Source organism: Nicotiana tabacum, chromosome 18 (genome assembly GCF_000715075.1).
Source record: "Nicotiana tabacum cultivar K326 chromosome 18, ASM71507v2, whole genome shotgun sequence".
NCBI lineage: Eukaryota > Viridiplantae > Streptophyta > Magnoliopsida > Solanales > Solanaceae > Nicotiana > Nicotiana tabacum.
This window is the reverse complement of record NC_134097.1, coordinates 145,074,952-145,086,109: the sequence shown is the minus strand read 5'-3', so window position 1 is coordinate 145,086,109 and position 11,158 is coordinate 145,074,952. Positions and strand designations below refer to the sequence as shown.

Sequence of the window (11,158 nt, the reverse complement as noted above, 5' to 3'; positions counted from 1 at the left end):
TGGACCTGAGGTCGCAGTTATGTATACGTATACTTGGGCCCGAGGCCGTATACTTGGGCCCGAGGCCGCAGTTTGTGCATATATATATATTGGGCCTGAGGCCGCAGTTTAATATTCAGATAAATAGGTTGTTCATCATTCAGAAGAGGGAGTATTCATATCCTTACTTCCTTTCAGTTCAATTATTAGTTACCGTTCAGTTATCAGTTATCATATACCAGTTATCAATTATCAGTTATCAGTTCAATTACCAGTTATCAGTTTAGTTATCAGTTATTAGTTCAATTACCAATTATCAGTTCAGTTATCAGTTATCATTTCAGTTTCAGTTTCAGCATTTATAATTCTTTCTTTCAGTTGCTTTACATACCGGTGCAATTCAAATGTACTGACGTCCCTTTGCCTGGGGCCTGCATCTCACAATGCAGGTAATGATTTACAGGTTGATGATTCAGAGCGCTAGGATTCTCGTACCAGCTATTTGGTGATCCTCAGTTCTTTCGGGGCATTATCATTACCTTACAGCCTTTCAGTATTTACAGATAGTCAGTGTTTTCAGTACTTCAATAGAGGCTTCATAGACTAGAGTAACAGTTAGACAGAGTCACAGGCTTTTCACATTAAGCTATGTTGGTTACAAATATATTTCAGAAATGTAATAGTATTTCCGCACTTTGATTTATATCATTTAGACTTTTAGTATATCAGCATGTGTTAGTTATCTTCCGCATTCAGTATGTTATGATATCACATGTTGATTCAGCCAGCCAGTTGGTTCGCTCGGTCACATGTAATCAGGCACCGAGTGTCGTGTTATGTCTAGGCCCAGGTTCGGGGCGTGACATATCTTATCTCTAAAACTAGCTGTTACTGTCCTTCTAAAACGAGTGTTCATCCTCGTCCCTCTACTGAGTCAGCTCGACCTCGTCTTTGTTCTTCGTCAGGTCACTTCGACTTCGTTTTTGTTCTTTGTTGGAAACATATCGATGACGCGTGGCAACCTTCGAACGTTTTTTTTAATGTCGACATGACCCACACCTAACTAGGATAAATTTTTAGCCCATACATATACTAGTACCAAGCATGTGGAGGTAGAACGAAAACGAACAACCATAGAAGTCTTGAAATCAAGAGTTAATGAGCGTTCCGTGAGATGAGAGATTAATTGGTTGAGAATGGCTCAATGGAACATATGCAGAAAGAATTCACTTATATGTGCTCCACTTCGCAAAACCACTAAGATTATCACTATTTAACTTCAACCCAACAATGATAGACTACAATTACAAGATAAATGAGTGTTTGACAACTAATTTCCCTTCATGAAGAATTAAATTTTCGTGTAATAACTTTTAACTTTACTTTGTCCAAAATTGGCAAAGATTTAATTCCCAAATCCCAATATGAAAATGAAAATGGTGGAGCTAGTGATGTTACATCTAAAAGTAGATCTTGACAAATCCGTTAATTTTCGGATTAAGGGGCAAATGTTACTTTTTTTTCAAGGGAAAAGGGCCAAATATATCCCTTTATTTTCGGATATTGTCCACATTTAACTTCCGCTATACTATTCGGTCAAATTTATCCATACCGTAATACTATCAGGTAAAAGTTATGCCTACTATCAACAAACTTTTAAAAATCATCCCTTGATCTGTTAAGTAATTCAAAATCTCCCAATTTTTTTTTATTTAAATCACTTGTTCTTCTTGCTCCACTATTCTTAGAAATTACTATTGATGTGAATGTTAAAGGTACTAGACTATATAAATTATTTATGGATATTTTTAATTACCAATGCACTCACTTCTTGTCTTGTGATAATGGGTTTGGAATTGGTTTAAAATTTTATTTATTTTTCAACCATATACATACTGTAGAATTCAATGAGTCTATTTATACATTATGTATGTACATGTATATTCGAATATATTTTGTTATTGTCTGGTTAGTATATAGTCCGATCGACTAACTTAAGAGTACACAATGCGTAGACATTTAATTAAAGCAATGTTGAATTCGGCAATATAAAATCTCCAAGGAACTTCAACTTTTATCCCTAATACTTGCAAAGTCTCCACACCTTTGGTGCAACGAATTTATTAAAGTTGGGATGTTGTAAATACTTTTGGAATTTAGACAAGCTGCCTAATTTAGATTCTTCAATTTACTATATTTTGTTTACTAACCGTTGTATTATTTTAATATTTCTTTTTCTTATTTTTTTTCAATTAAGAAAGCAAGTAAATGCCAATTATTTCGAAAACAATGGATCACGAAGAAGAATAAGTGGACTTAATTAAAATGATTTGAGAGATCCTGGGTCACCTGACTGATTGAGGGATAATTTTGAAAGTTTGTTAGTTTGACTGGATAGTATAACGATAGTGGTGAATTCGGCCAGATGGTATAATGGAGATTAAATGTAAACAATATCTGAAAGTAAAGAAGTATATTTGGCCTTTTTGCCATTTTCTAGACATCAATGATTATCTATGTGATCGAGGACCGAAATAAACTAACCCCAAGACATTGAGGACCAGTTTATTATTTTCTCAATAATTTCATTTCACTTAACCCCCTCCCCTTTCTCTAAATATAAAAAAGGTTTAAAAAGTTGAAACGACGTCGTTGACCTCGTTGCAGCTTACCACATAAACAAAAACGCCATTCTGGTTGCCTCTCGAGAGGAAGTTCCAATTGAAGAACCCTAAACTTTTCCCCAAAAACCCCGTAAAGAAAAATCGATCTGGAGCTCCAACAAAATGTATTACAGAGGGTAAGCACCCAAGTTCTTCTTTAATCCCAAATTTGATATTTATTTATATTTCCTTAGAAAATGTCACCTTTTTTTTTTTTTGTAATATTCCCTTTTTTTTTTGTTATTGGGGTCGGTATGATTTTCTTGGAATTTATTTGTAGCTTGTCTTTATTGTGCTTTTTGATTGTTTTCTCTTAGTGGGTCAAAAGGGTAGGATTCATTCTTGATACATTGATGCAAATGAAGGGAAATCATGCTTAATTATTGTCTTTTATTATGATTTTTGATTGTTTTCACTTGTATTTTGAGTTTTTATGAGATACCCACCAAGAAATTTGCTTGTTTTGTTGTTGTTGTTGTAATTTACACTTATATAGTTGACCAAATAAGTGAAATTGATGCTTTACATAGGGCAGATCCGGGATATGAACTTTGAGATGCTACTGAAAAATATTGGAGTTAGTTATAAGTGTGAACTAATGAACTAGCCCTTTTATTGGTTATTGGGACATTAACACTTACTAATAAGAGTTTCCGGTGATCTATGAAGGATGAAAGCGAGTCACTATGCTAATTACTCATCCACAAATCAGCCGTTCCCGTAGGTTCTTTTCTCAAAGAATGAAGAATTGGAGGAGGGATAGAGTTATTGGGTATTTAGTAGATTTTGACATATACGCAGGGTATGAGCCAAAGCCTAGTGAACTCGGTCAAACCTGTAGTTTATACCGTACATCCTACAACAACAAAAAGGGAAGCCCGGTGCACTAAGCTCCCACTATGAGGCCGGATCACAAGGGTCCTAAGTTGTTCGGACTCGGGTGCAGGTGTCCGATACAGGTGCAGATCTAGAGGTCGGATCCTTTATTATCTAAATTTTAAGATTCGGGGATATGGATCCTGATACGGATACGGGTACGGAGATTCGACTAAAAATAATTTAAATATCTAAAAATAGTGTTATAAAAATATGTCTAACTTATGAGACATTATGTGTAAACTTATAAGAAGGTATTCTGAGAAGGAGAAATTATTGATCAAGAGTAGAATCCAATAAGGAGATAAAAGGAAATGTACTAACATAAAAAATTCTATATTCAAGGTATTCCATTTTCTTCAATTTCACCCTAGCTTTTATTTTGATTTCATAAATCGTAGTATCTGTCCCGAATTTCTCCATCGATTTTGGTCGAAGTGCCCAAAATCGGTTGACCAAATCCGGTACGGATCCCACACCCACACCCATATCGTGTCGACACGGGTACACCATTGAAAGTGAAGAGTCCGGACAACTTAGCAAGGGTCTATTGTGCGCAGGCATTTCTACAAGATCCCCCCGCCCCCACTCTTACAGGAAAAGAAAAAAGAAACTTTTATATGCTGTTGGATGTGATAGGAAGTGTGCATTTTTGCGAGATATGAGTCCAACGCATAAGTAGATAGAGTGGTAACTAGATGCATGTACAATATCATAATGGGTGATAAGGTCTTGGATTTTGCTATCTCTTAGGTGAAGACAAAGCAATATAATCTTCTAAATTTTGTTTGACTTTGTTCTTTGATCTATCTGCTCCGTTCATTAGTCTATCTTCTTTTTTTCAAATGGGATAGGATAATACCTGTTTTATTGATTTTGAGTTGGATACTGACAAAAAAGTTTCCTTTCATTTTGATTTAATGAAGAAACTACGTTGACGGCGGTGATGCCCGTGAAATGGGCTTCAAAAGGCAACGCATAATGGATCAAGGTTCCTCATATTATGCTACTCCTCCGGGTTCAAGTTATTTGTACAATCCTCCTCCTCCTCCACCTCCCCCTCCATACTCTTACACTGGCCAGCCTCCACCTTTCCCTGTTGTTCGACTCCGGGGTCTCCCCTTTGATTGCTCAGAGACTGAGATTGCTGATTTCTTGCATGGTTTGGATGTAATTGATGTGCTTTTTGTCCACAAAGGTGGCAGATTTACAGGGGAAGCATTCTGTGTTCTGGGATACCCTCTTCAAGTTGATTTTGCTCTTCAGAGAAACAGGCAGAATATTGGAAGGAGATATGTTGAGGTTTTCAGAAGCAAGAAGGAGGAATACTATAAGGCTATAGCCAATGAAGTTTTTGATTCTCGTGGCGATTCAGTTCCGAGGGCTAGATCTACTGATGAAAGGAAAGACTTAGCAGAACACACTGGTGTATTATGGTTGAGGGGATTGCCATTCTCAGCTAGCAAGGAAGATATTATTGAATTCTTTAATGATTTTGAACTTGCGCAAAAATCAATCCATATAACAGCTACTTTTGAGGGTAGACCTACCGGTGAAGCATATGTTGAATTTGCTAGTGCAGATGATTCAAAAGCTGCCATGGCCAAGGATAGGATGACAATAGGGAATCGCTACATAGAGCTCTTCCCTTCATCACCTGAGGAGTTGGAGGAAGCACTTTCAAGGTGCAGGTGGGTACTAAATTCTTTTTCACTTTCAATCAGTATTTAATATGTTTTCTCCTGTCTGATCTGGTGATATCGTGTCTATTACCTAAAATTGTTGGTTTGATAGCGAGATTCCTCTTCCTTGCTCTCTTTCTTTCTCTCTATCCCCATTTTGTTAGTTACAAGTAGATCAGAACCGTTATTCTACGATGTAATATTGTGAGTAGGTCATTTCAGTGGGGAACCAAAACTCCACATCCTGTTACTTTATATCTCACTGTGTCAATTATGTTTTTTACCGTTGAGATGAAATGGTAATTGCATTTTTACACTTGTCGACATGTTTTTTATTTAAACTTTGTTAGATGTCAAGGAAGTACATCAGGGGCATGTTTCTTGAAAACTTACAGTAAAGTAAGCCAATAGGAAAACTTTCTTGTACATCTTTGTTTGAATGAAAGTGAACGTTAAATAGGAACACGATCTTCCTTCAAAATTCTTGCAATTTTCGTATGACCAGTTTTGGTGTAAAGTCATTTTTGGTGTGAAATTGAACACGTTTTCCAGAGTTCTTTAACTTACTATAAAGCAGAAACATTACAAGGAAGTTAGGTGTTTGATATTTCCTTATCAAATGGTGCCAAGTTCCATTGTTTTAATTGTTTTATTTGGAATTTTATTTTTAAAATGGACAAACGGATTGATAAATGCATGCGGATGCCTGAAAAATGCATTTGCATCCAGTAATCCATTTTATACGGCACTGTTTTTCTTTTTGGTTAAGTTAAAAAAGATTTGACATCTTTCAATTAATCTATCATTAGAAACTCTTTCAAGTAACATTCACATCTTACCCTTGATGATGTACTTAAATGAATGACTTGGCATATGGAAGATCACAAAATTCTAATGATACATTAAGTATGTTCGATGTATGTAGCTTATATGTTGAATTTTTTTTTCTTTATTTCAATTTTTTTATAGTTATACTAAATATATTTGGAGAAGACATCTTGGAAGTTTGTGTCTTAGTTGAGGATTAAGTAAATGAGGCAAATAAGTTTAAGGAACTGGTCAATGGCATCCTCAACACTGGGACAGTCAAGTAACCGATTGCAGTTATCTGTGGACTATATGCTGAGATAAAACTTTTTGTAGGTGGTGCCTGCCTTTTGTTTCTCATCATTGAATATTGTGGACCTACTGCAACATTTTATGGAGACTATACCGATATGCCTTATTTTCTCTCAGCCAGTGATTTTAAAAGCGGAAAGCGCAAAAAAGTGATTTCCATAGGGCTTGAAGCGAAAAGCGAGCAGTGAAACTTCTTTAAAATGAAGTCACAATTTATGGATTAAAGAATACCATATATATACCATATAAAATTTTGTTGCTATATATCATCTTGTTAATGGTAAAATGAGAACTTTAGAAGTTTTTTTGGATGATGGTAGTGTCCGTCCAGCTTTTGTGCACCTCAATTATTGGACCGAGTACCTGCTACCTTCCATCAACACAGGTACCGTGTAACCCTGTCCACCAAGGCTTGGAATAATGGGAAGAATTTATCTAGTGTTTTTGGTCTTCGTTGGGTTTTGAATCCGAGATCTCACGATTCTCCTCCTACTTCATTGACCGCTAGACCACACCTTTGGGTACTCAATGGGAAGTTTAGAGTTGAATTTTTGTAAATATAGAAGGTTATCATTCTTCTTGGCATAGACTAAAGAGATAAGAGGATCACATAAAAGGGGATGGAGGTATATATCTATTCCTTTGATATTCCCATAATCAAACCAAAAATTCAAAAAGTTAAACAAGAAAACTTTGTACAGTCAAGCGTGGATGTTTGTCCTTTCGAACATCTACTATATCTCTCCTTCCACAAGCTCTACATAATACACTGTGTGGTAGCTGCACAAAACTTATTTACTTGTTGATGGGAATCATATCCCAAACAGGAGAAACTCTTCTGATTATGAATTGACCAATTTTACTCAGTAGAGGAACAAAAACTTTTCTATACTTCTCTGCGTATTTCTCTATGAAGAAATAGCTGATTTGTTTTTCTTTTTGTGATTGTTCGAAGAAATAGGTGATTTCTTCAGCAACTCTCTCCTGTCGGTGATAATCTTCAACAACTTGTATAAGTTTATTCAATTCTTAGTATTTGCATGGCGTTCTAGACTTGATGTCCTATTAGTGGTCCTGACTTGTGACTACAACATTCTGTTGATATGGAGGATTCTGGTTGATGCTTAAACCTCATAAGTTCAAGAATTGATTCTGTAGTGGTGAATGGTCGAGCTAATTATTGATATGATATTCAACCCTCCTTTCATCGGCAACTTTGAAGCAAGTTTTAAAGTAATGTACTCACTAGCTTGTTATTTGTCACTATACTCCCGCTTCAAAGGATAATTGCTTTTAACACCATCTTTTCATTAGCCATTTTTGCCGATGATTATTTCTATGTAGTCTTTGTTATCCTTTGCTAAACTCCAAAGACTTTTGGACAGTAATTTTTCATCGCATAAGAGAGATTCCTCACCTCCAGTGCGGCTTCCTTTTTCTAATTGACGTACTCATGCCTAATCCCCCTTCTTTTTTAATTGACATTCTGTTTCCCATCTTACCAACTAATGTTTGGGTTCATTCCTCCATTCTAAAGAAATTTACTCTATATTTGCAAGTCATTTTTCCACGTTAGATGAAATGGGGAAAGCAAACACAATGAGATGGCAAACACAAAATTCAGTAATTTGAGAATTCATTGAAAATACGGCGAATGCCAATTTATTTTAGTTGTTATTCACACAGTTACATTATGTCCGCTGTTTGGCATGAGCCTCTTAAGTTTCGTTAAAGATTAAGGGATAGTTCTTAGATTTAGAGATTTAGCTAGTTAATAATGCAATGAAACATGTCCAAATGGAGTAAAGTGGATATAGAAGATTCATAAAGCTGACCTCAACTAGTTTACGGTGGCATTATTGCTGTTATTGTTGTTGAACAACGCCCCACCCGTCACAGGGGCCAATAGTGGCTATTCCCGACTTGCCATCGGTTACTCGAACTCCTAACTTCATGAGGTAGAGGACCCTTTCCAGTAGGTTATCTCTCTCTTGTCTTGGTGCCGATTTATTCTCCTTTTTATTTTTAAATTATTTTAATTTTTTGTTTCAACTATCTTTGGGTGGACAAATGAGAGATTTACAAAATTATATGTGGAGGGGTTGTCTTCAAGCCGTCCCTTTCGGGGTGTGCTGGTGATGTATGCTTTATGCAGACCATTTTTGAAGCTTTGTTTTAGTCTCAGTGATACATATTCGAGTTGTGGTATATCATCTTGGTCATGGTCAAAACCTTCTATTCCAATGCTTAAAATAGTTGATAGTTTGTTTATTATTGATAAATTTCCCTTGTGAAAGAGGATTAACTATGTTGATTTGTTGTTTTATCATGTCCACATATACACGTCTTGTATGATCTTGTTAGTAGTTTGCTTTCCCTGACAATATCACATCTTGCATTGTAACTTTTAAGGGAGAAAAACACCAGAAGTGAATAACATGCCAAAGAGCAAGATATCTCTTAACTCTGGTTGATGCAAATAGGGGTTTCGGTAAACTTGGTAGACGGTAGCCATCGCCTATTATGCTAGTGAGATTGTATAATCTTCCTAGAGTGAATATATCTCTTAACCTACTGCATTGCAACAGTGAACACATTTCTATTTGTGATGTGTCCTACGACTTCAGAGGTCACTTTTCTATAGAAACACAAGCTGCTTTATCAAAATTGTGTCTATATGAACTTAGAAAAAACAGAATCTATTTGCATTTTTACTGACTTCGATAAATTACTGACAACTTTGATATGCTGTTTGGACATGACTTGTGTTGAGGATAGCATGCTTCATCTTCCTTTAAGCAAGGATTTAGGTATTTAAGATATAGCACATGATATCTTTGCTTCATAGGAACTGACTTTCGGAAAAAGGATAACCAAGGAGCTGACGTTTGGTTAACGTTATTAATCTGGTAATGCAGGACTTTATACATCATATCAAACGTTGTATAAAATAATACAGATCATTATACCATGATTGTTTTTGCTTATAGATGTAACCTACCGACACCTTTCCCTTGAGGCATTATCTGTGTTTTTTTTTGTTGCTCACATTATCAGAATCGATAACTGATTTATTTAAACAAAAAGGCGTCAGGAATGATAACTGACTCTAGAGGCACGAAGCTTACAAGTTCTCAATTATAGGGATTAGAAATGACTCAGCCAACCCTTCAACTTTCCTAGAGGCTAGAGCTTGCCTTTATTGTACCTAACCTTCGATACACATTCATTATATGTTCAAGCATATTATCAGGTTGGCGGTTGCATCCTGTTCTGAATTTGTTGTCTTAGTGGTTTTCCTGATGTAGTGCCATTTGAAGTGAATGAGAGATTGTATAACCTCTACTACTAACACGAAAAATATTTGATATGACCTTGTATATCAGGGTACTGGAGAAACCACTGGATGGGAAGGAAATGAATGAAGAAACTTGTATTTTGCGGATGAGGGGTTTGCCATTTTCTGCTGGGAAGGATGATATCATGGATTTCTTCAAAGACTTTGAGTTGTCGGAGGATGCAATTCATGTCACATTTCTTCCAGATGGAAGGCCAACTGGAGAAGCTTTCGTAGAGTTTGCAAGCAATGATGATGCCAAAGCTGCACTGGCGAAGGATAGGATGACTCTTGGAAGTCGTTACGTTGAGCTTTTCCCATCCTCAACCGAGGATATGAATTATGCTGTATCAAAGGGCCGGTGATAAATTTTGGTTTTCATTAGTTAATAATCTAAATGTTGTAACTTGGCGATTTGGTGATAGTATTATGCGAGGTTGACTTTATTTTTCAGTAGAGATAGAAGTGACTTTTGGAAGGTGAAGAACATGGTATACTTCTGCATTCATATATTTGCTCATGTTTTGAGTTTCATTAGTTTATGGTGTCTTACTATTTCTACTTGAAAATGCGATTTTTCATGATTATCTTTTAGCCTTTTGAGTAAGTTTATTTTATTTCATATGTTTCTAGGAGATTTTTAGTCCCGCCAGAGGTTTATATGTCAATTAAAAATATATTTGGTATAATATTGGTCTGGCATGAGCTTAAATGGTGTGAGATTCATATAGCCGATTCAACTTGGTTGCGTGAGAATATGTTGCATGAAAATCATGGTTATAGTTTCAGGGGTGAAGCTATGTTGACCCAAGGGTGGTCAATTAACCATCCTTCGCCGAAAAATTATACCACGTATAAGGTAAAATATTACTTGTTATCGATTAAAAATAAACCTTGAACACCCTTGCATAGTTCACTGGCAAATGATGTTCAAAATTTGAACATCCTTATTGAATTTTTTGGCTTTGCCACTGTATAGTTCCACCACAAGCTCATGATTTTGGTTTCTAGAGCTTAGAAGTTCTCACTATTTCTGCCTGAAACATTGTTAAGAAAAAGGACTAGGATGTTACTATTTATATAGAGGAACAAAAAAAACTAGCTTTTGGCAGATATTGACTACCATTGCTTTTCTATTTAGCAGTGTAATCCAATCAAGTGGAGTCTGGGGAGAATAATAAGTATTTAGTCTTAGAGGACGTTTGAATTGGCTTTTAAGCTGGTTAAATCAGATTTTAAGCTATTTTTAGCTTTTTTTAGTGTTTGGCAAAATCAAAAAGTACTTAAAATAAGTTTAAAATTGTTTAAAACAAGCCAAAAGCAATAAGCCAAGCAACCTCAACTTATTGCTTTTTGGCTTAAAAGCTATTTCTGCTGAAACGCTACTCTTTTTAAGCCAATCAAAACGGGCTCTTATTTCTACCTTGTGCAGGTACAAAGGCTGTTTCCATATTACAAGAAGTCATAAACAATATGGTGATCATAATCTTTTGGAGACTATG

At 35.8% G+C, this 11,158-nt stretch overlaps 1 protein-coding gene across 1 annotated transcript; it reads left to right on the top strand.

The window, feature by feature from the left end:
- Positions 1-2,626: 2,626 nt before the first annotated feature.
- Positions 2,627-10,188, top strand: LOC107812664 (uncharacterized). Its single transcript, XM_016637814.2, has 3 exons — positions 2,627-2,779; positions 4,445-5,209; positions 9,706-10,188. The coding sequence occupies exons 1-3, from the start codon at positions 2,766-2,768 to the stop codon at positions 10,019-10,021; spliced, it is 1,095 nt and encodes a 364-aa protein (XP_016493300.2). The 5' UTR covers positions 2,627-2,765; the 3' UTR covers positions 10,022-10,188.
- The last annotated feature ends 970 nt before the right edge of the window (positions 10,189-11,158 follow it).

What these genes read in the sequence shown, in the direction of transcription:
- LOC107812664 (XM_016637814.2), top strand. An exon ending in GAAGCACTTTCAAGGTGCAG is followed by an intron (nt 5,210 to 9,705) that starts GTGGGTACTAAA and finishes CTTGTATATCAG; the next exon opens with GGTACTGGAGAAACCACTGG.